This window comes from Nipponia nippon, unplaced genomic scaffold, assembly GCF_047370975.1.
Source record: "Nipponia nippon isolate SJK-2023a ecotype South Korea unplaced genomic scaffold, ASM4737097v1 scaffold_2, whole genome shotgun sequence".
NCBI classification, from domain to species: Eukaryota; Metazoa; Chordata; class Aves; order Pelecaniformes; family Threskiornithidae; genus Nipponia; species Nipponia nippon.
The window spans coordinates 73,204,394-73,230,037 of NW_028262336.1; the positions used below are offsets into that span (position 1 = coordinate 73,204,394).

General features: G+C 40.3%; 2 protein-coding genes across 2 annotated transcripts in view; one reads left to right on the forward strand and one right to left on the reverse strand.

The window, feature by feature from the left end:
• The window catches only part of UBAC2 (UBA domain containing 2), a 102,646-nt gene that overhangs the window by 74,524 nt on the left and 2,478 nt on the right, over positions 1–25,644 (reverse strand). The window contains exons 2-4 of the mRNA XM_087758167.1: positions 16,512–16,639; positions 8,982–9,101; positions 8,461–8,567 (exon numbers count right to left, since the gene is read on the reverse strand). Of these exons, the coding sequence (XP_087614293.1) occupies positions 8,461–8,567; positions 8,982–9,101; positions 16,512–16,639 (355 nt within the window). The remainder of the gene's footprint in view (positions 1–8,460; positions 8,568–8,981; positions 9,102–16,511; positions 16,640–25,644) is intronic.
• Positions 2,368–7,103, forward strand: GPR18 (G protein-coupled receptor 18). The gene is made up of 3 exons (XM_087758297.1): positions 2,368–2,439; positions 4,793–4,922; positions 5,825–7,103. Exon 3 carries the CDS (start codon positions 5,869–5,871, stop codon positions 6,832–6,834), a length of 966 nt encoding a protein of 321 aa, XP_087614423.1. The 5' UTR covers positions 2,368–2,439; positions 4,793–4,922; positions 5,825–5,868; the 3' UTR covers positions 6,835–7,103.

Sequence of the window (25,644 nt, forward strand, 5' to 3'; positions counted from 1 at the left end):
ACCCTCGCTGGTAGTGCAAACACCTCTTTTCAGCACACTGCTGCCAGACAGAGCTGCCCCTCCATGCTCCGGGGCAAGGCCTGTCAGCTGCAGAGCGGTTTGGCTGCCTCTTCACCAGGCAGATGTGTGAAAAGCCTGAGTGAAAGCAGAACACAGACTGATGTGGATATGCTACGGCAAACCAGCTGGATGGCTAACATGCCCATGAACTCAAACAGGCTGCTGGTATCCACCTGCGTAAACTGCTGAAGTTGGAAGTGTGACTTCGTTCCAGCTGCCCTCACAAGGCATGGCCTCCCCTGCAGGGCCAAGGCACGGACACCCTCTTCAGACAAAATGAGACACAGCTGTAAAACATCACCCTTCTGACCCTCCCCGAAGAAGACAGCAAGCCAAGAGCTAGTTCACTGCATACAGCTTTTCCCATCCCAGCCTCAACATCTGCCTAGTTTCCATCCAAATCCAGAATTACTTTTCTACTCTCTCTTTAGCTAAGGGGGGCACTGTCTATCCACTTGCTTGTTTCAGTACATCCGTAGTGTAATTCAGGTTGGAAGGACCTATGGACTTTTGTACATTATTTCGCTAAAAATAAAGTACTCTTGCCTAGGAGAGTTCAAAAGCCTAGTTATTCTCTTCCAGGAGCCACACACTCTTTTTTAAACCTTTTAAAAATATATATGTCACTGAATTTCAATGAGCTTTCACTAAACTTGAAAACAGTATGAGTGACTCATCCTGCTGGAGCATGCTCCAGAATTGTTTTGCTAATGATAAAGCCACCGAAGAGTTTTCAACACTGGTTAGTCCTTTTAAGATAGTCCTTAATCCTAAAATATTAAGCACTTTTTAATAGATTTATATTTCTATAGGATGGTCTGGGTAGGATTTCCAGCTCATTGCATTTAAGAGGTCTTTGGAATGATCACAAAAATTAAGTTTGGTGTTAGTTCACCTAAGCAGGAAAGACGAAATATTTAAAGATATTGTTAATCTACATACTGAAAACCATACCCAGGTCCTTCCCTGTGATTACTTCACTCGTCACACTGACCTATGCAAATACCTACGCATTACCACAAACCCATTCCGCTGAGATAAATTACCTGACTCCAGCAGAAAGAGCATTTTTCACCGAAGTTATCTTTAGCACTAAGTGAGAATCACCTACCTACGTTACTTTTACAGTCAGTGAAAAAAGACGTACCCAGAAACAAACCTGATTCTGGCTACATCTGAACTGCAGGACTTCGTTGCTTCTGGCACCATGTGCGCATCCTGGCAAATTCTTGTCTGCATGCCAGGAGGAGACTGAAATATTACTGTTCCCTTCCTCAACACACACCTCTCTCTGCTTCATTTGGAGGGAAAAATGGAGGCCACAAGAGGTAACACACCGTCTGTAGTGTGCTTCAATGTCCCAAAGACTGACGATCAGAGATCTGGAGCTAGCAAGCGCTCTACAGAGAATTTGGAATGATCTCCTTCTCTGAATGGCACTTTCAAAGGCTGGATCTTTTTTCAAGTTGACAAAGAGAAAATGTAGGAAATCAGTCTTTTCTGGCTATTAGCCTTTGTGAATACTCTCATCCCACCAAAGACGTTTGTTGCAGTGACACAGTTCAGAGATTTTACTCCATTTGACTAAAGGCTAAAACCTCTCTTCATACAGCATTTTTCTGCAAAGCTCTTAAATAGGCATGTTATTATTTTAGACAGCAAATAAAATATAGAAACATTGTTGGTGTGTTAGTAAAATATGGTAAGTACAGCATAAAGGAGGCCGTGTATTCAAGTGAATCAAACTTCTCATTTCAAATGTAGTGAGTTTCTGTCACTGTGTTAGTAAAATATGGTAAGTACAGCATAAAGGAGGCCGTGTATTCAAGTGAATCAAACTTCTCATTTCAAATGTAGTGAGTTTCTGTCACTTTCAGACTGACTACTGTCCAAGGCAATATAAATAAAATGGGGATTTCCACAAAAAACAGACTACGCTCTACAGAAAATACATTTACATTGTGCTTATTAGCAACTTCTGCATGACCAAGATGTGTATTCTTGCAGATACCTTTGCATGTAAACGTCAACCAAAAATAGGCTTTCATTATACCACAAACATTTAAAAATGTATTTTAAAAAGATGCATACTACAACAGCCCAGTTTGACCACACTGGAAATATTACAAAAGCTTGCCTGTTCAAAGGTACTAGAAATATCAGTTCCCAGACACCACATGTATGTGAAATATTAGCAAGATACTTTTAAGTATGACCAATAAAAGCTCAGAACTAGCTAGATTGCGTCATTGTTTCCTGCCTGCAAAGAGGAGCTATTTTAGCTAAGTGAAGCTGAGCAGTGAAGAGGAAGTCTAAACCTTCTACAGATTTGGGGCTATGCAACGAGCATCTCTGAAGAAACTTTGTAGTGCACAAAAGGTGAGTAACAATCCATTATGCTATGCCAACAAAGTAACTTGGGTGTTTATGTATGTTGCTAAGATAGACTTCTTTCTTCAGAAGCTGAATGTGGGCATTTATTCTAGAACTAATGAAAAGAAATTTAATTCCTTAAAGCACTTTCAAAGTATCAGCAGCATTCTATAAATAACATTTTAAGCAAAACGATTGCATTTTTAAAAGCACAGTACCGTAAATACTGTTGTTTAGGATTTTAAGAATAAATTAAAAAATATACAATAACTAAAAGCATTGGTAAGTACGTTATCACTAAAGGAAAAATGTTTGTTTTCATTAAATTAAAACCAGGACAAGATCTTGTTGCTTGGTCTCTCTGTGCTTCACTGAAAGCCATGTCCTCCTCAGGGAAATGTGAGCAAATGTAAGTGACAGCCAAAGAAAAAAAAAGGGGATTGGAAAGAGAGATACACACACAATCCTTTAAATGGAGTCAGTGTTGCCTAACTCATAGTAACAATCTGGAGGAAAAGATTTAATTCTGGTTTTGTTCTGGAAGTCTTTGTTCTTGTACACAGCACCTAGATGGGTGTCACAATTCACATTAGACATTCAGGACCTCAGCTATCATTAAAAAATTAAAACAGATAGATAAAACATGCAGACTAACATCAGAGTAATCATTCAGAATTAACACAGACAGATATCCGGAAACCAGTGACGCCAGGGGCTCTTAAGCAAGTGCTTCAATCAATACCAGTAAGTAAGTGTTCCCATTATGAAAAATTGCAACTAGGGCAAAACCATCCACCCAGAGGCACCCAAAGATCTACTTGGGCTGACCTGGGAGATATCAACCTCAACTCCACGCAGACAAATACTGATGAAAAAGCAGAACACCTGCATACATGTATAAATACAGATAGGTAACTACACACTTTTAAAAAATCTCATTTCTTACCTACATAAATGTTAAATTTTAGATTCTTAAAAATTGAATTTAGGATAAATATCTAGTTATAACATTGACATGCATTTAAACCCACAAAGTTTGGAAACAGTGTATTCAACAACTAAACACCCCCCCCCCATTTTGTTACAGTAGGTCCCTTCGTTGATATATCTCAAAACTGGCACAAACTTGAAATAACCAGCAAACAAGGCATGGAACCACAGGTTTTCCTGATTGAAGCTCACGCTAGATTCAGCTTCCTCTCTTCCCATCAACATCAGCCTGCTGGTTAGATTGGAAACAGGACCTGACCAGAAACTATTACAGTCACTGCAAGTCCAAAGCAGAGAAGGGCAAAACCAAAAGCAAAATCCATGCTGTTGAAAAACATTCATCTATAAAAAGTGAATTCTTCTACCTATCCTATACATTACTACTCAATTCATCTCCTAAAGCAGTCAGGGTCTTGAGACAGCTAGTCACACACTATGTCATACACAACCACTAGCAAGACAGAAAAAAACAGAACAAAATGAGAAAAAAACCACTTAGAATGCATGGGGCCAGTGGGGGGGTGTTAAGCAATATTTGGACAATTTTATGCAACAGTAATGGAAGTGGGACAGTATGGCAGATAGTATTTCAACTTTGCTACAAGTACGTGCTACAAAAATTTTCTTTCAAGCGTATGTCATCTACCTTTCAGTAAGGTCTGCTATCACTCTTTAATTTTTTTATTTTTAGTGTTCTTCACACAATAAGGTATTTTAGAGGCATTCATACAGATGTCCTCCAAACCTCTTTTTTGTCAGTATTATATGCATCACTTTTCCCATACAAAACATAAATTCTGTTTCATGCTATAATGACCTCATCTGATCAGAAAACACAGCTTTTTGTTTTGTACAGCTAAAAAAAAAACCATCTTTGAGAGAAAAGTTTAGGGCTAGATATTTGTGTGCATGATTCTTTTTTATATCTGTAAACTGGAGAATTATAAGAAAATCAGAAGTCCAAACTTCCTATTTCAAGGCAGAAACTAACCTGAAGAAAGATTTAATAGGTCATACTTAAGTTAGTTACTCCATGGATACTCTTCTCAAAAGCAGCCGATATTTGCCAGTGTCAAACCAGGATGCTAGATTAATAAACATTGGTTCAATCTACTATGTATTCCTATACCACTGAAAAAAGCACCTGGTAACATTACAGTGAAAGCATAAAACAGACAAGCAGTAACAATAAGCTTTTTTTAATGCATTCTCCACTTTTGGAGATAAAACACACAGGAACCAGGCACTCTTCTGCTCTTGAGAACAGTTTCGGTGCCTAACTGATACTGTAGAAGTTACTTGGCTGTCTGTCGTAAGTGGGAAGATCAGACCAACAACTAACTCTTTCCTCCTCCTCCTCTTCACACAGCTGCCGCAGGGCTGGGTAAAAGGCCAAACAAGAGAAACCCTCCCATGCAAAGTCATGAAGCTGTGACCACAGCAAGAGCCAGGAAAGCAGGGCGGGTGCGGGTTAACCAAAGCACCCATGCAAACACCAGGTAAGGTCTGCCATCCTCAAATGGCTCCCAAGTCAACCAGGGGACAATCTCTTTCAGCTCTCATCACCTGAGTCTGCACAGTGACATTTCAGATGTCCGACTCCTACGACCGAGGAGCTGAGAGAAGCAACACAACTGTGCTCTGCAGCGGCTGGCTAGCAGCCAGCAACTTTTCCCCCAAAAAATACTGTTCACACAGGCCCTGGTCAGAGACTGTGCTGCTTCCCATCTTTTTACTTTTTTAAATAGGAAGTCTATCCATCTATTCATCTCATTCATATGTTAGGTAGTTGGTTCTGGCGCCCTGGGATTAAATACTGTATTAGAAGCTACATAGCTATTAAGATAGCTTTTTAATGTCTTTTATGAGCAACAGCATGCACCTATTCTTTTGGGAGCTAAGTAGATCCTATGCAGATAAAATGAAAAGTTAATACTTCACGTTGCATATCCAAATGTCACTACATGCCATGCTCACTTATTTCTTTTTATAACTAGTTATAGTCATTAATTTTTCAAGAGGGACAACTTGAAGAAATATTTTCTTTAGAAAATAGCTCGCTTACCTCAATTACAGCTGTTTCAATCTAATTATCAGCTACCAAAGCACACTCAAAGTAGCTGGTCAGTCTTGACTTTTTGATTCCTTATATAAGAAGTACTTAAAAATATTTAATTAAAACTAGCTTATAAATGCTATTTCTCACAAGTCTGACGGTACGTGTACTTTCTTCAGAGCACAATAATGCATTTGTAGTCAGAAAAAGCAACAAAGCTAGCACACTCTCACAGCTAAACAATACAATCTCACCACTAAACCCCATCCTACAACAATCTTGTTTGTATTTAAAGGAAGTTTTTATTTAACTGAGAATAACTATTCATATTTTATCTATTTTTAGGGTATCTATGGAGTGCAGCAACTATTCCTAAATTCAAGTAAAATATGATGCCTGGAAATCACCACCCTGAAGAATACAGGATTGCATCGCTGGTCTTCTACAGTTTTGTATTCACAGTGGGATTGTTGGTGAATGCCACTGCACTATGGGTTTTCAGCTGCACTACCAAGAAGAGAACAACTATAACTGTATATATGATGAACGTGGCATTACTTGACATAATTTTTATATTTTCCTTGCCTTTTCGGATAATCTACCATGGGAAAGAAACGTGGCCTTTCGGAGATACATTCTGTCGGATTATCAGCGCTTTCACTATATTTTATCCAGCCATTGCTCTGTGGTTGCTCACTTTTATAAGCGTAGACAGATTTATGGCTATTGTCCAGCCCAAACATGTCAAAGAACTAAAAAATACAAAAAAAGCTGTGCTGGCTTGCACTGGAATCTGGATAATGACCCTCGCAACAACGTCCCCATTGCTGTTTTTACAATCTGATCCAGACAAAGCCTCGAATTTCACCACCTGCATGAAAATGCTTGATATCATCCATTTAAAGGAAGTAAATACGTTGAACTTTTCTCGCTTGATTTTTTTCTTTTTGATTCCCTTGTTTATCATGATGGGGTGTTACTTAGTCATTATTTACAATTTTATCCATGGCAAGACTTCCAAACTGAAGCCTAAGGCCAAGGAGAGATCCATAAGAATTATAGTTACTCTGATTGCTCAAGTGCTCATCTGCTTTGTACCCTTCCACGTTTGCTTCACCTTCCTGATGTTGCAGAACGAAGATACAACTTACAATCCCTGGGCAGCCTTTACCACCTTTCTCATGAATCTCAGTACATGCTTGGACGTTATACTGTACTATATCGTTTCTAAACAATTTCAGGCGAGAGTCATCAGTGTAATCCTTTATCGCAATTACCTTCGAAGCGTGCGCAGGAAAAGTTTTAGAACTGGGAGTGTAAGATCACTCAGTAATATGAACAGTGAAATGATATAAAAAGAGAAAAAAAAACATCGGGGGACTTTTATAGTGTAAACAAGTGATTCTTTTTCCGAATCCTAGCATTGTTATTACACTGAAGAATGTTCTATAGCCAGAAGTAACAGCTATATTGCACTGTGGATATGAGAAAAGCAGAACAGTAATTGCATCTCTTTATATTTGCTCAACAGCTTTTGTAAACCTGAAAGGAACTAAAACCTAGTACTGGTGTTAAAATTTCCAATGCTCTTGTCATCTCAAAAGATTGTGAATATTGCCAGACATGAAAAAGTGACTATTAGTATAATAAAGCAGACAATGCTGAAGAATTATGATGCAAGGTATATATTAATTTTTTATATTTGCACAACCAAATGCTCCTGAAACTACTGTATATCCCACACTTCTAAAATTAGCTTCATTCTCTCAAGATCAATGTTAGCATGACTTAAATAGGAAGCATATGTAGTTAACATTTATATTTCATTCAACTAAAAAATTCTTTGATGCAGATTTCTTTGAAACTGACAACATTCTGCAGTCATAGACAAAAATACCATCAAAGGGCATAATAATCAAACTGTTCATTAGCTCCCTGTGGGTATGATGTGCACATTAATTACACCTTACTCTTGCACAAAGTATCTTTTTACACAGATGAAAATACTGAATTTGTCCAGACACACTAGCAGCCTATGTCCCAGCAACAAACTTCAAGGTAGCAAACATGATGAGTAACTGCAGTACTACTCAAGCTTTCAACTTGTTTTGAATGCTCACACACTACAAAAAAAAATATATCTTTGTAACATCAAACACATGCTTTTTCTTCCTTATTAAATCAGCCTTTAGCTACTTTCAAGAGACACACTAAAAAAGTAGAACTAAAAAAAGCCTAATATGGTGTTTAATATTAAAAATCTCACTCCAAGAGCTTTTATTATTAGCTCAGAGTGTGCAGCACATGGAAACTCAAGTCTGTATGAGGCTGATCTCACCTGTCAGAAGCTTAACCACAACGGCTCTGCAAGCTCTACGGTTCTACTGTACATCTCTTAAGTGCAGAAATCTCAAATATAGGTTATGCGAAACCGAACCACTAAATACCTTAAAGCTTTAAGAACTTCAGATGCAAGCACCGAATGGAATAACATGCTCTAGCACTCAATTTTTGAAACACAAGCATACAAAATACCAGTATGAAATGCATATAACTGCATATGCATTTAAAAGTGAACATAAAGATATGAATTACATTTGTGCTGTCTTTGTGATTTAAGAAAGAAATCAGGACCAACCTGATTTCACTTTTCAGATTTACCGAATTGAACAAAACCAAATACAGCAATAATTTGTGCACTGCAAGCTGCATTTCAATCATGCTGACAGTGGAAATGGGACTAACAGAATGGAAAGTAATCACTACATGGATAAATTACAAATTAATTAACCACAGATCACAACTAGGAAATGAATGTTTGAAAATAATAGTTGTGCCAAGAACCTTTACACAGCAGTTTAAAAGAGGATTATATTTAATTTGAAGGGTTACATGAAGAAAGTTCTTCTAAAATTAAAATCTGCACAAAATAATCCCTTGAAACTATATCTAAAATATCCAGTCCATTAGGAGCTACTTACAAACCAGAAGGCAAGCTGTTGATGGTGATGCCAAATATATACTGAGCAATTTCTACAAGGAGAAGATCAAACAAAGCTGAGAGCATCCAAGCACCCAGTAAAAAGGACTGGAAAGAAAAAGTTTAATTTTAATTAATTCAACAGTTTAAAAATAAGGTTTTAATGAATCTCTAAATAAAAGAAAAAACAAGAAAACCACTGTACTAGTTCAATTAAGGCAAATAAAATCTTTAGCACAACATAATTCGAGATCTACATGTCTAGATACTGAAGAATGAAGTTAGGTTTGTTACCAAAATTAAACTCTATGCATCTGATAACTTTCAACTGATACAGCTGCAAACTTTAATTAGAATAATCCACTGACTGCAAGATATTATCAACATAAATTTAGATTTATGGAAACCAAATTCTCTTTAAAACACTTCAATAGTTAGTAATAAAACTGCAATATTAATCCAAGACTATAAGAACAGTGTAGAAAACAGTTTCTGTTAAAAAAAAATGTAACTGGAACTTACCGAAAATTTTCTGCTGCCATATCTTCTTTCAAATATTCTAAAGTTGTAAATGAGCAGACTGCTGCAGAATGTGTCTTTCAAATCAAGACATATTGTTCTCCCACATACAAGCCTCCAAATCTAGAAGGTTAAAGATTATCATGTTAAGCCTCTCTTCCTTCAAGGAAATTTTTTACAGAATTTGTGCTCAGAGTGAATTTAATACTGAAGCCAGATAACACAAATGCAGTACATTTAAGGAGGCAAATAAAAAGAGTAGAATATTATGGAGAGTTCAGGAAGTCTGTTTAAATATAAAATATTTTCAAGGAAGAGGTCTACCTGTTAAAATAAATCTACAATTGAAATGAAGTCAAATACATTTTTATGTCCCTAGTTCACGTTTACAAATAAAAATGGGAATCACAACCCTAGCATATTGTAGAATTACAGAAAAAAAAAATTTTTTGAAGTGAACTCCAGATACCAGCTATTCCAGTGTACTGCTGTAAGCAGGTCTTATCAGATCAGCTTGCTTGGGGCCATGTCAAGTCGAGTCTTGAGCACCTCTAAAGATGGAGATTCCACAACCCCTCTGGGCAACCTGTGCCAGTGTTCAGCCACCCCCATGGTTTAAAAAACGAAATCAAATCCTTACATCTAGGCAGAATTTCCCATGTTCCACCTTGCATCCACTACCTCTTGCACTACCTCAGTGCACCTCCAAGCAGAGCCTGGCTCCAGCTCTCTATAGCTTCTGATCAGGTACGTGCAGACAGCAATAAGGTGTCTCCTCTTTGCCTTCTCGAGGTTTGGCAGACCCAGTTCTCTCAGCCTCTCTTTGTATGTCACATACTCCAGCCCTCTGACTGTCTTGGTGGACCCCCTCCAGTGCGTTCATATCTTTCTTGTACTGGGGATCCCAGAACTGGGCACTTGTGAGACCACATCTAGAGCACCGCGTCAGCTAGGGGAGTAGGGTCACTTGCCTCGACCTACCGGCCACGCTCTCACTAATACAGTCTAAGAGATGGTTGGCCTTCTTGGCTGCAAGAGCACACTGTTGACTCCTGTTGTCCACCAAGATCCACAGATCCTTCTCTGTAGAGCTACTTTCCAAGCACTTGCCCCCCCCAAGCCTGCACTGTTGCAGCCTGGGGTTATTCCATCCCAGAAGCAGGACTTTCCACTTCCTGAAGTTCCTGTCAGCCCATTTCTTGGGCTTGCCAAGGTCTCTCTGAATAGCAGTCCTGCCTTCCAACATATTGACCATTCCCATCAATTCTGGATCATCCACAAACTTGCTTAGAGTGCACTCCATCCCATCATCCAGGTCACTAATGAAGACATTAAATAGTACTGGTCCCAGTACTGATCCCTGAGGGGCTCTCCCCTAATTAATAACTGCTGGTGGACATTGCACCAATGACCATAACTCTGTTAAGAGTCCAGTCAATTTTCCGCCCATCTTCTTGTCCAGTTATCAGTACATACCTCACCAATCCGGTTTCAAGGACACAATGGGAGACTGGGTTAAAGGCTTGAAGTCAAGGTATGCAAAATCCACTGACTCCCCCTTGTCCCCAGCACCACTTGCCTCATGGAAGAAAGCAACCAGTTGGTCAGGCATGCTTTCATAGACTCATAGAATGGTTGAGGTAGGAAGGGACCTCTGGAGATCACCTAGTCCGACACCTTCACTCAAAACAAAGTCAACTAGAGCAGCATGTTAACTGACCATGTCCAGTCTGGTTTTGAAAATCTCCAAGGACGGAGACTACACAACTTCCCTGGGGAACCTGTTCCTCTGTTCGATCAGTCTTACAGTAAAAAAAAGCTTTTTCTTTAAATGGAATTTCTTGTATTTCCATTTGTGTCCAATGCCTCTTGTCCTTTCACTGGGCCTTGCTCCCTCTTCTTTGCTCCCTCCCATCAGGTATTTACACATACTGGTAAGATCCACCCTGAGTATTTGCACACATTGAAGACATCCCCCTGAGCCTTCTCTTCTCCAGGCTAAACAATCCCAGCTCTCTCAGCCTCTCCTCATACGCCAAACGCTCCAGCCCCTGACCATACTGGTGGTCCTCCGCTAGACTCTCTACAGTATGTCAAGGTCTATCTTGTACTCAGGAGCCCAGCACAAGGGACAGCACTCCAGATGTGGTCTCACGGGGGCTGAGTAGAGAGGAAGGATTGTCCCACCAGGCCTCCTTGTGAGGCTCTTCCTAATGCAGCCCAGGATGCTGTTGGCCTTTTTAGCCACAATGCTGCATTGCTGGCTCATGTTCAACCTGGTCTCCACTAGGACCCCCAGGGCCTTTTCTGTAAAGCTGATTTCCAGCTAGTCAGCCCCCAGCTTATACAGGTGCATGGGGTTACTCCTCTCCAGGGGCAGGACTTTGTATTTGCCTTCGCTGAACTTCATGAGGTTCCTCTTCTCCCCTCTGAATGGCAGCAGAACTAACTGGTATATCAACTCCTCATACAAATTTTACATCATCCTCAGGCTTGTTGAGAGCACACTCTCCTGCTGTCCAGGTTATGAATGAAGACACTAAACGGTATTGGCTCCCATACTCATCCCTGGTGCACACCACTAACAACTGGCCTCCAGCTGGACTTTGTGCCACTGATCACAACCTTGTGAGCCCACCAGTTCAACCACGTTTCAGTCCACTTCACTGCTCACTTATCTAATCTGTACTTCATCAGTTTGTCTGAGGATGTTATGGGAGACAGCGTAAAAAGCTATACTAAGGTCAAAATAAACAACATCCATTTCTCTCCCCTCACCCACCAAGACAGTCATCTACCTCATCATAGAAGGCTATCAGGCTGGTCAAACAAGATTTTCACTTCATAAAACTGTGCTGACTACCCCCAGTCACTTTACTGTTCTTTGTGTGTCTGAACATGATTTCTAGGAGGACTTGTTTCTCACCTTCCCAGAGATCCAGGTGATGCTGACTGGCCTGTAGTTCCCCAATCTCCTTTCTTGCCTTTCCTGAAGATAGGAATGACATCCGCTTTCTTCCAGTTCTCAGGAACTTTCCTTGATCGCAGTGAGCTTTCAGAGATAATCCAGAGTGGCCTCACAATGACATGAGCCAACTCCTTCAAAACTTGTGGGTGTACACCATCAGGTCCCATGAACTTGTGTACGTCCAGTTAGTTTAAATGTTCCCTAGCCTGATCCTCCTTCACTGAGTTTAAGCCTTCATTGCTCCAGACTTTCGCACTAATCTCAGGGGCCCGGCACTGCTGAAAACAAGTCTTACTAGTAAAGAACTGAGGCAATGCAAGCACTGGATACCTCAGCCTTTTCCATGTCTTCTGTCTCCAGGTCCCCATTCCCAGGCAGCAGCAGGCCCACATTTTCCTTAGTCTTCCCTTTGCTGATATTCCTGTAGAAGCCCTTCTTGTTGCCTTTCATGTCCTTCATCAGAGCCAACTCCACGTGGGCTTTGGCTTTCCTAATCCATCCCTGCATGCTCAGACAGTGTCTTCGTATTCATGACTTCCCAGGTCACCTGATTTGCTTCCACCTCTTGTGTGCTTCATTTTTATGTTTGGGTTTAGTCAGGAGGTCCTTGTTCATCCATGCAGGCCTCCTGACACCTTTGCTTGACTTCCTGCACACTGGATGAGCCAGTCTGCTCTCCTGAAGTCCAGGGTCGCAATCCTGCAATTTGCCTTGTCCCCCTCTCTCAGGACCCTGTACTTCCCCATCTCACTGCAACCAAGGCTGCCCCTATCTTCACACGCCCAACCAGTTCTTCTTCCTTGTTTCTAAGTATGAGGTCCAGACACAGCTCCCCTCATCAGCTCCTCGATCATGTCTTAGGAGTTGCTATCAATGCACTCCAGAAACCTCCTGGACTGCTTGTGCCCTGCTGTGTTGCCTTCCCAGCACATATCAGGACGGTTAAAGGCCTCTATGAGGGCCAGGGCCTGAAATCATGAGGCTTCTTCCAAGTGTCTGAAGAAGGCCTCATCTACTTCTTCATGATCAGGCAGCTGGTAGCAAACACCACCACCACCAAAGTTGGCTGTGCTGGTCTGCTCTCTAATCCTGACCTATAAACTCTCAACTTTCTCATGTCCCAGGAAAAAGCTCTATGCAGTCCTGCTGCTCTTTTACATAAAGAGCAATTTCCCTCCTTGCCTGTCCTTCCTAAAGGGCTTGTATGTGCCTGTTCCAGCACTCCTATCACATGAACTAACCCACCACATCTCCGTGACCCCAGTGAGATCGTAGCCCCGTAATGGCATATGACCTTTAATTCCTCTTATTTGTTCCCTATGTAGCATGCACTAGCATACAGAGACTTCAGAGAGGCACCCAGTCATGCTGATTTCCCAGAAAACGTATGGGAGTGTTCCACATAACGCCGTCCCATAGGCACTTCCTTATTTATCTGCATACACTTGAAGTAGGTCCTTTTCAGTCCTGTTTTGTTGATTACAAGATCCCTTCTGTTCACATCACCCTGTACCCTTTGCTGGCTAACCCAGTCCACTGCCTTCTCACTTGACTGTGGGTTGTCATCTCCCTCCTGTGTTGTTCCTGTCTTAAAGTTCTCCTCACCAGGCTGGCCTGCCTGTTAGCAAAAACGCTTTTGTCCCACTTGGTCAGGTGGATCCCATCTCTTCCAAGTAGTCCTCAATCCTCACAGAAGGTCCCATGGGCACAAAACCCTGTTGCCAACACCAGCTGTGCAACCAATTATGACCAACAGGATCTGTCCACTTCACCTCAGTTGGCTGCTCCCAGTCACCTTTGTCTCCTGCATATGTTGAGAAATGGCTTCTAAAAAGATTTGCTCCATGACCTTCCTAGGGACCAAGGTAAGGCTGAGTGGCCTGATGTTACCTGGATCCTCCTTCCTGCGCTTCCCAAAGATGAAAATGGTGTTTGCCTTTCTCCAGTCATCGCATACCTCCGCCAATTGCCAACCTTTCAGATACGCTAGAGAAGGGACTCACAATTACATTTCCAGCTCCTCTGCCACCCTCAGAGGCAATCTGTCTAGTCCCACTAACTTGTGTGTGTATAGTTGGGTTAAGTGATCCCTAACTCTATTTTTCTCAACGATGGATACTGTTTCACTCTCACAGAGTCTGCGAGGAGGCTTGGGGACCTTGGAGGCCTGAAAGCAAAATATGCTAGTACAAACCAATAAATATATCTGCCTGAATACCTCAGCCTTTTGCATACCCCTTGTCACCTAGGTCCCCTGCCACAATGAGGACTGGGCCCACACTCTCCTTAAGCCTTTCTTTTGCTGCAGATGTACTTACAGAAACCTTCCTTGCTGCCCTTCACCTCCCTCGCTCCCTTGTTTCCAGCTCAGCTTTGGCTCTCCCAGCTCCCCTTCCTAAGCCACAGCCTGCTAGGCATTCTCCCTTCCATGGAAGTCCAAGTGCCAACACACTACCTGAGTCTTATGTTTCTCAAGGTCTTTAGGCCTCAACAGATGCTTCTGCCTCTAATTTCCCCGGGACACCAAAGGACTGAACAAGAAGAAAGAAGCGGGACCTCACCGTTCTGGTTGTCCCATGTCAACATGCCCGATGTTAAAACCTAGCCAGTGGCTTGAGTACCACCCCTCCTGAAGTCCAAACTGGCAGGGCTGTGACCTTGCAGCTGAACATTTCATGATACACATTAACTGAACAGCCCTCGCATAGACTAGGGAAGTCTTCTAAGTCTAATTGCACTTGACTTTAGCCAGCCTAAAAAATACATAGGTCTAATGTAATCAAGATCTTAATTTTACACACAGTTTCTTCACTGCTCTTGAGGGTCCCCTTTATGAAGACAAAGATCTTTTAGTTTTGGACAGTACATATTTTGCCTTCCAAATCAAAAGCACTCTTTTGCAACTGCACATTTTATTTCCTACACTCTCTACCAACTTTAACAAGTGCTAATATCCAATATCAAAAATGTCTGTTCAGCCCCTGGAAAAACCCTGTGCCATTAAACCCATGCCCCCGGATGAATTTATTCTCAACAAATTTTCTTTTAAGTGTTCTCATCTGAATATTAGCATCAGACAGGAGTTAAACGATCTGCTCTCCCTGATCTCAGAGCTACACAATTATACAGTATATAGCTTACTCCAAAAGCTATGACAATAAATGAAACAATGATTTCAGGAAAGAAAAAAACCCCAAACCCACAAATTCCCCAAAGCACCACAATAAAAGTATCATAGCTTCTACAGACACTTGCAAATGTTTATGCTTAAGACACAGTACAGATAGTATCTTTGAATAAAACACAGCTACTACTGTTTTTCAGCAGATCAAACACATGGAAAGAGAGGACTCTTCTAAAGACAAACTGCAAGCCAAACAAATAAGCAAACAAACCCCAAACCCACAAAATTTCCATTTAAAACTTGAATAGTTTCTCAGACTTTCTCCTCCCCCTCCCCAAACACTTGGTCATAACATTTTTAAAAGGCAGACATTAATTTATTTATTTTTGCTGCACAGCATTAGCAAGACACTTGGAAAATATGAGCAATGCTCTTGCAGAATTGTAATCTACGTCATTACAATAAAGCTCTTGTTCTTGACAAGAAAGATCACAGAGTTCAACAGCACAGAGTACCACTAGCTAGGTCTAATCATTTTTTAAAGTTTATAGGCTACAGTTGGCATCCTCAAAGACATTAAGTTGACTACATACCTTTTTTTGATCTAACTGTAAAAAATGTGAGGTAAGATAATTACAGAGGTATTTGCTGACCCTTCTCTGTTAGAGCAGTAGTTTGCCATTTCCAAAAATGAAAAAAACCAAATCCCCACAAAACTTGTTAATCACTTCTAAGTGCATTCTTTCGACAGTTACAACTGATACTACAGGATTCTTAATTAAGCTGAGAACAAAACCTTACAAGATGCAATACCTAAAGGGTAAAGTGTCTTACTTTGAACTGGGAATAAGCAACAAATATCTAGCAAGATAATTAACCAATTTAGCAGATTACTGAGGAGCATGACAAACTCCCCCATCACTTGGAATCTTCAAATTAGAAGCCGCAGTTCTATTCAACAGGTAAATTTTCGTTTCCCACAACTAACTACAGCAGAAGTTAGAGTGAAAGTTATGGCCTCCGTTGTTAAAATAATTTATATATAATCAGAGTAGCTGATCACAATAGCCCTCTTCAGCCTCAAAAACTAAGCACAATAAGATATTGACATTCATATCAAAATACTTATATTATTATGTGGGTTAAATCACACTTCATTCACAGCAAGCTGCCAAATGCCACTGGCTAGAAGGAAAAATGATACAAACCCAATCATTTCCCAGAAAAAAAAAGAAGTGAAAAGCTGCGTTGATACTTTCAGATCAGTTTTTCTCACTTTTACCAAAAAGTGGGCTACTGGGGTGACATAAAAAAAGGTAAGAACAAGCTGGTCTACAACAGTGAACAAAGGGAAAGAATCAGAGGAGAAACAGACTGGGAAAAATCGCACAGAAGAGCACAGTTTGCACTCTCTTTCCACACAAAATGAACTGACTCTTACCTGAAAATCCTCTTTTATAGCTTGTAGGTTATATGCGAAGAACTTCTGATAATGTTGGAAGAGCAGAGTCAACAGAATTGAGATGGCACTTGGGACTAATAACAGACTCTTCGACAAAGGTGCTTTATCTTAAAGACAAAAAACAAATAAACAAAAAGCCATTTTAGAGAAAAATCTCTCACATTTAAAAAGTGACATATTTAAACAAGTGACTGGAAAACATAAGACCAGTGGCACCACCTTGACTTTTTATCTCAACAACTTCCCGAGTTCTCAACAACTTGCAAATACATAGGAAAAACACACCAACCAAAGGAAGTCTTTGGAGATATTAAAGACAGTTAAATATTAATCAGACATTTTGTTTTCAACATTCTCTCATGAAATTATTTCTTTGGCTATAACTAAACCAAAGCACTCTGCACCTATGGAGGTCATACCCTCCTGTGCAGCCCTCTTAAGGCTCAATCATGTTTCAGGAAATAAAACATTCACTTTTTTTTGTCAGCAAAATAGACATGCAAGTCTAGTCAAAACAAATACCTTTGTTTCCTTTGCATTAGAGATTAAAATTAGTTTTTATTCTAGAGGCTATGAAGCAGGAACCACCTGAATAAGTGTCAAGAATAAACTGACTTTCTCTTCACCGCACTTGGATCCACCATTCAAGGAAACGTATCTAATTTACATTATATTCATCCTCCTTCCATTCAGTCATTACAATTATTAATAAAGAAATTAATAAAATCAGGACTTTTGTGAAATCAGAACTTCTTTCCCCCTAGTAGCATGACTTTCAGAAAGGACGCTCAGAAGCAAGCAAGCAGAGAACATCTGCAATACACATTTACTAAAAAGCGTCAAGTGGAACATCCACCAGGAGTATACCCAGCAATTCATCCTAAGCCGTTAGTGTGGTTGATGCAACAAAACACAAACTCTTACCCAACAATTCACGCCAATACAGAAACTCTGAAACATTATTTCTTCTATGACTTTTCCCCTTTTCACACATGCAACTTTGATCATATTTACTCCCTTTCCAAACATCCCAGTTATAGCACGGAATCTACTGATTTTCAGACAACTGCTTTTTTGCAGAGTATTATGAAATCCGCAGCTCTGTTGTCATTCTTCTTAGGTTACAAAAGGAGCAATAAGACTACCTTAAAATTACTAATGGGAAGTAAAGAGCAGGAGCACAGGAAGAACAAAACTGCATTAAAAAAGTGTAATACAGGAAACATTTAGTACATATCCAGATAAACTGACTACCATGAATGATTCTGTCAACATCTGCTGCACACTAGAAGAGTGGACTGCTAGAGAAGGAAGATGGTAATAGGCACCAAAGCCAAGATTTTAATCATGGCACAATCCCACTGCCATTGAAAATACGGTTCTTACTATATAATTTAAGCATGATCCTCATCCAACTACTAATTGAGGACATCAAGAACAACTTTGATGGGCACTGTTAGCTGTCCTCAGCTCATACCACCTTGAAGTCTGCAGTCTTCTGATGTTCACTATGTAAAGAAAACATCTCTTCCTATGGGTATCGTAACATAAACTTGTGCTTAAAACTCTTCTTCCAGTCCATAATCATACCTTTGAGTTCATTATTTACAGACTCACCTGCCTTACTCCACTTAAGCAATTAACGTCTTGAAGAACTATCCTTTTATAGAAATTAGGCAGTGACTTGGATTGACACAGGTTGACGTTACTCTGCTAACCATAAGCTCTTCTTTTATGATTAGATTGTGTGAGATACATCAGGAGGGCAGAAGGCCTGGTTGAATTTTTTTTACTGCAAGAAAACTATCCACCTTTCAATTTAATATCTTTCTTTGGACTTTTTTTTCTCTCCAAAAATAAGGTCTATAGTCTTTAGACATCCATTTTAAAAATTATTCATTCCTCTGATTTAGTTGGACACTTCAAAAAAGTTTGAAGCCATCAGAGTACTGTAGAACGCTGAGGGAAAGAAGAAGCTGGAGCTGCCTGAAAGTTACTGTGTATACTATGCACACACATATTCACTTGAAACCTCAGGCAATGCTCCCTTAGTTAACTTAACTTGTTAAATTAACATTTCTTAATGTGAAAAGGTCAGTTTTACAACCAGGATACAACAGATATTTGAAAGTACAGCCTAAATCCTAATAACAGTAGTAGTCACAACAGCAGACATTTCTGAACCAAAGTCTGATAAGACTTGTTATTTTACTATCAACTACATTTATGTTATTTCATGAGTTTAAATAAATTTTTACAAGAAGTCATTAATCCTGTAATACTTTTCACATAAAGATCACATTACCACAGAAAACGTGACACGCAAATCACTAGATTTCCCACCGTGACTATATATTTCTATATAGGTTTAATATTTATATTTAGATTTTACTGTAATTTTAATATCATTAGATAATTTTTACATTACAGGTAATACACACCTGAAATACTTTATCCTATCAAGTTCATTCCTACTTTGAATGCATTCAAAAATAACCAACCAACAGAACTTCTCCTGTTTTCTCCAAAAGTGTGAACACACATTTTTATTATAAGCCTCCTTTTAGCTTTCACCTTAGACACTTTAAACCTTGTTATAGAGGACAAGTACTTATTTTTAAGCATGTCACCAAGCGAAAAACCACAGAAGTAACTAACCCATTAATGTGACAGTCACCCACAGGGAACATCACATGAGTAACGGAAACTTCTACTCTCAAGCTTCTCAAAATGTCATCATGGTTGACAAGCTTATTCTTGTCCAGTAAAATTAAGAAAGATAAACTCTTCCAGATAAACAACGCACCTCCTGAAATGTTTTTTTCCAAGTGTTTCACTGTACAATGGAGAAGTTTGCTTTACCCCTCAACAGCATATAGACCCTTATCAAGGACTGCTGTGAGGTCACCAGTGAAGGAGCAACCCTCTCACTGCTGTGGAACATCTCAACCAGTAAGACCAAAAATGACTAACAATCCCAGATACTGCACAGCTGGGCATTCTGACATCCAAGTCAAATTCCTTACTTAGAAGGTAAAGGTAAAATTTAGAAAGCAAAATTCTAGTCCGATGGATTTGCAACCGCGTGCAGGATGGAAACATGTACTCCAACCTACCAGGGTACCAGTGTCTACTGGCAGCACCAATGCAAACGTGCACAAGGAAAAAAACACAGTGCCTCTATACCACATAAAGAAAGTAGAATGAAAGGATAAACTCTCATTTTGACCCTGAAGAGTTAAAATACATCAAATACTATCTCCAAAGACCTTGGAATACATTTCCAGCCCCAAAGTACTCCTTAAGTGGCAATTCTTCCAACCAACAGGCAGTAATAGCATTTGTGCTGCAACACACATACTGAGCTTCCATCTAAGTGAACAGAGAAATTTTTAATAACCAGCAGAACATGCCCATGCTATGATGAAGAGCAAAGAACTAGCTTTCACTACAGATGTTTACTTCCCCCTGGTGTGATGGAGAAGTTCTCCCCAAAACTGCCCTCATAATCTCACAGGCAAGCGTCCCAACCTTTGTGCTACTGCTGCGCAACGTGAAGCTGATCCTAAAATGCGACGTGAATGAGAACCACCTCTAAGTCTCCACATTCTACCCCTGCACTCATTACAAAGCCCACAAATCCTCTTCTTCCACAAGCTACTACTTTTCTGGCTGCCAGTACCAATTTCAAAGTACACAGAGTTAAGGAATAATGTGTCCGTCTGTCACAAACAGAGGAGGAGGTTTATGGCACAACTGCTCAGGTAGTTGCAGCTTCAGAAGCCACCATTAATAAGAAGAATACAAAAGTTGTGGTAGCAGCAACAGCTACAGTTTTTCAAACGATTTCCTGTTCCCTGCCTGTTCACCACTCGCAGGTGAAGGGGGATAGCAGATGAGCATGTCAAAACGGGCAGCCAGACCAAGCTACTGTTTCAGAAGGGCTTTACGGGGAACAACTTCACCCCCTGGACCGCTATTCTGGGCCCGAGACTCAAGTGTTGACTTGGGAGAGTACCTCATTCTCAATGCCAGCTGATGAGCAGCGGCTGCAGAAGCTCAAATTAGCTCGGGACAGTTTTTGTGGGGATCCCTACTGAGCTTACACCACAGCTGCAGACAAAACATGCTGCGTAACAGCTTTTTTTTCCACTATCATCTGCAAACTTCCCAAACCCAGCTGCTATGAGGCAGACACGCCACTTCCATACAGCCAGTTAACTGCTGGGAGCTACTATAATGGCACGAACCATTTTTTAATGCTAATACACAAGATCTGTGAGTCTTTTAAACCTAAGTGATGCACATCTGAATGCACAGTACCTCCCAAATACACTGATGGAACCTGTATTTTGGGTGGTTGTTTTTCCTGCATTAAGCCATCATGCAGGTACTTATCTGTTGTATTCCAAGATCTGTCCAAGAACCTGCAGCAGGTTCACCAGCCTACAGTGACGTTTCAAAACGGTCAGAGTTTTCAAGGACTCTTGCCTACTGTTTTCCCTTCAGATGCAAGTTTGCTACACATCAAACAGCAGCATCAACACCTCCTCCTGAATGCTTGGAAACCTTGCTTATCCTTTATTGTAATGGCTGATGAAACCCACTGTCAGATATTCAGATCTGAAAAGTAATTTTTAAGTGCTTCCTAGACACGAACACGCGCTTTTGGGAGACTGGAACAATCTTACTAGATCCGAGGAGTAAAAGCTTGTCTTCATTATAACCACGCACTGAGTCCTGAACAGCAGCCAAGAACACATGAGAGCATGCCACGGAGGGAGGATGACAAGAGATACGGACACAGGTAATACTGCTGGAGGAATCTGGAAGACACCAGGACACTGTGTGCTGACTGGTAGAATGGAATTTAACCACATGATGATTTTTTTAGAGTTGGTTAAATCCGGTGTAAGTATTTTTCTAATATTTCATCCTTTGAAAAAAACCAAACAAACAAACATGCAATACCAGAGGACCCTTCAAAAGCAGTGAAGTTACTACTGCCTGAAAATACTACATGACTGAATAAGGCATTCTGGGTCAGGAAAGCAGCTCTTGCCCCTGGTCTAGGCACAGAGCACAGACACAGGAAGGGGATTCTGTATTCAGACTGCCACTTCACAGCGTACTCTGGTGGTTAATCATTGTGATGCCTGCAAGTGAACACAGTAACGAGCATCCCTGCAGGAACAGTTTTTCACCAAATGCTTATAAACTTAATGCAGAAGGTGAGAGGTGAATAACATTAGTATATATACTGAGAAAGTCAATAAAGAAACCGACTGTGATCATATTTTAAAATCTATTTTTAAAAGGTACTGGTAAGACTGTAATCAAACCAGTTACCTATACATTTATGGTTTAGAAAACTGCTGGTTTTAGCCTAGGTCACAAACTATAACAAAGTGAGGAGCTACAAAAAGGGAAAAAAAAAACCAACAAAAACCTTTGTTTCTAAAAGGAACATTTGAAAAGAAATAGAAAACGAAAGAGGTTGAAGTTACCAAAAACGCTCACCTTGTTGAGCAGCCTCTTCTTCCTCCCAACCACAGAGCATACTACCATGCTACTGTTAGTATACGCTCTCAAAAATATCAGGTATGGCTACACCACAACACCACGTGGAAATCCCCATTCTAGCTTGAAATGAGCTAGCTCTGCAGCAGCAGAATAGCCACATTTTTGTGGTGTTCAGTGTGTGACTAACTGAACTGATGTGGCTATGCTGCTCCCAGGACTCAAGCTATTATTTTGAATCAGGCTGCACTGTGGCATGCTGATGTACAAGCTGATTTGCTTTCCCATATAGTACTGTACTGCATAATACTGTTATGCACAGAAGTCTCACATATCCAATACATACTTCATTTGTCCTTCAGTCGTACCACAAAGCATCAGCTTACATACCTTTATTATTTTCCTGATGCCCACGCACAACACAGTTCAGTCTTGCAGGTTATGCAAGCAGAGGAGCACAGCGTTCCCTTCTCGCCTTGGGGATTTTTAACAAATTGCTAGGACTGCACTACAAGGTTCACAGAGAGGCAAAAGCGTAAGTTGCATTAGCGGAAATGCTTGCACCTAGGTTCAAAGGACTCTGCTCCCTAAAACTACATGAAGTAGCTTGTGTGTAGTAAGCAAAGTAGTCAAATATTTTCCAGATGTAGCAAGTGGATAAGCTTTAAAATATGGACTCAGATTTCACCTTAATAAAGACTAGCTCTAATAGGTTTTCCTACTATAATCACGTGCAGTATGGCACATCACATGAAGAACATTGGGAGGGGATATTACAATGTCTGCAGAAAAGTCTGGTGTTGGTCTTACAGGTTTAAGTTGTTGGAAAGGCCTTGGCGTCTTATAATGGAAAGCCTTCTGCGTATCATACTTTGCTCCTAGGACGCAGCATGTTGGAGAACAAGCAGCAAATACAGCTAAGCAGTACTACAGTAAATCAGTCAGCCCAGTGTCAGTCTTCATGCACTCATGCTAGCCTTTGCAGAGCCACTGAAGTGTTTCAGCAGCGTTCTTCATGGGACTGGACCTGCTGGCAGACTGCAACACAAGAAACCCATCTGGGTCTGGCACCACAGCACACCTCTCAAGCCCCTCCTGAAAGCCAGGTGGTGCAGCGTGCTTCCTGAGCACACCACAGCGTTGTTTTACAAGTCAACTCAACCGGGTTAGCATTTTGCTACCTCATTTGAGTACACCCATGCTGTGCTTCCTACTATCCAGAGTAATTGGCTTTCTTTTCCCCAGGGCATATCGGCTCCTCCAATATTCCAGATAACAGAAACAGTTTCCCTTAACAAGGGCAAACTGTCTTTGTCTTTTTAAATAGTGTTCTTCCTTGTTTCCTGACTTCCGTATCTCATACTTGTAACCTGTACCAGGTATGTTTATTTTTACATCTCCTCATCCAAAATTGTGTGTGTCATCCACTGATTAGGTGCGTTATCAGCTCGCAACACAGTCATCATCTGCTACACCTGATACTGCCTGTTAGGAATTCAGCATATCACTGCTAGCAAAGGACCTACTTGTCTGAACTGGCTCACACGCACCTGGCGTTGGACCGCCTGTTTGTTGGAGGGGTTTGCTTTTATGGATCTGCCTCTTCTAACGTCACTTTTCAAGAACCTCTCTGCCTATGCATGTGATTTTAAAGAGCATTGTACGGGAGAAGTGGGAGGGAATATTTATACCAGGAACCTCTTAAACTAGGATACGCAATACTAGAGAAACGCTTTATGTAAGAACTCAACTGCGGTGTTCAAAGTCATGAGACATCACCTTTAAAGGCACGTGGACAAGGTCAAGGACTTCACTAAACAGGCCCAGCTAGTCAAGCACAATTTATCAGAAAGTCTAACTTCAATAGAGGTGGTCAAACTTATGAGGAATACCTGAAGCTGAATCTCTGGTAAAGAACTTACAAGTTTTGAATATCCCTTGGATGAAGATAATATCGTTCATGTCACTGAACTATGGAGTCAGAACTTGAACTTTTCTGCATAGCCACGTATCATAGTGTAGCATCCGCTGGCACCCATAGCACAGAGATGATCCATAAAGTTAGCTCGAGGCAAGTAATACAAAAATAGTCTGTACTTCCTAGTAACTTTGAAAAATATTGTTTGTTCAGCATAGTAGTGGAATATTAGCAGAAATAAAATTTGGCCATCAACCAAGCAAAGATCCATGTAACAAAAAGAGCCGAAGGCTCCATCTATGGCCAGATCTAGATGATGTTTTTTAGGACCATTTTATCAACTGACTGTAAATAACGCAACAACCACCTTGCCCTGCATGAAGAACAATAACAATCAGGACAGCTACTGTATATAAATGGACTTCAGAAAAGCTTAGCTGAGCTAAACTTACTCTGTTAAGTCAGTGGTAGTATGTTAGGGCCACCTCATAATACAAAACCAAAATGCATTCAGATTAAACAAACCCGACAGTATTCTTGGTCTAGAACTATGGAAATGCAGCTACTCAGTAATCTGCACAAACAGATACATAGCTGAACTCCTTTTGCTGATGAAATCAAAATACTCAAGTTTTTCATTTACTCACTAGCACTCAGGATTTTCTTCATGCATGCAGCCAAAGATTTTCCCAAATAAATGTTATAAATAAATTGTGCTAAAAGGAAGCTACAGTGTCTTCCTCGCACATTTCGTAGAAACGGTACGTTAGTATACTGTTAAGTGGCATCAGTCTACCAAAGTTCAGTCATCTCTTCTGCCACATTTTGTCATATTAAATGTTTGTAATATTAAACAATAACTTAATTTTAACAAGGCTTTTTATTTGAATCAGAAGCTATCTTCTCTTAAGCACACACAGTTACCATGTCTGGGACATAAAAGACAGAATTGACTATAGGGTCAATCGAAGTTCCATGGATTTTTACAGCAAGAGGAATAACATATGATGACAAACGCCCAAAACTTAATATTCTAATTAAATTATTCTACATGATGAGGGTCGAAGACCAGTTTAAAAACTCATATTTAGCAAGCAACTTTAAAATACCCTAATCATGTCAGTCTCCCTACAGTTTAAAAGAAGAGTTTTGTTTTCATGAAAACTTGAAGAGATGAGAGAGGCAGCCTAGAAACACTGAGAAAACAGGAAGCAAGAAGGGGAAAAGGGATTAACGGAGTACCAGTCAAAAGGAGATAGGCTTATAGGACATTGATTATGAATTTGACCTATGTACTGCAACAAATAAAGCATAAGGATTCTTGAGTTATTTCTCCCATTTAGACCTCCAATGACAACATAGACTATTAAATTTATATTGTTTCCACTATCTGCTGGAATTACATAATATAGTCCGCTGTTATTTATCTTAGTTTATTCTAAAATTAGCAGAAGAAATAATAAACAAAGAATTCAAAGAATGTGGACAATAATATCCTCGTCCAAGATTCTATCAGCCTTCATTAGATTAGTATTACCAGATGGAGCAAAAAGTTTATAACCAGCTGCAACTGCTGCCACTACGAGCCACTGGTTACCCTCCCAACTCCTTCAGAAAAGTATTAAATGCAAGTTCAAGGATTAACTAACTAGAAGGATTTACAAGAACCAAAAT

What these genes read in the sequence shown, in the direction of transcription:
- GPR18 (XM_087758297.1), top strand. Translation starts at nt 5,869, where the DNA reads ATGATGCCTGGAAATCACCACCCTGAAGAATACAGGATTGCATCGCTG.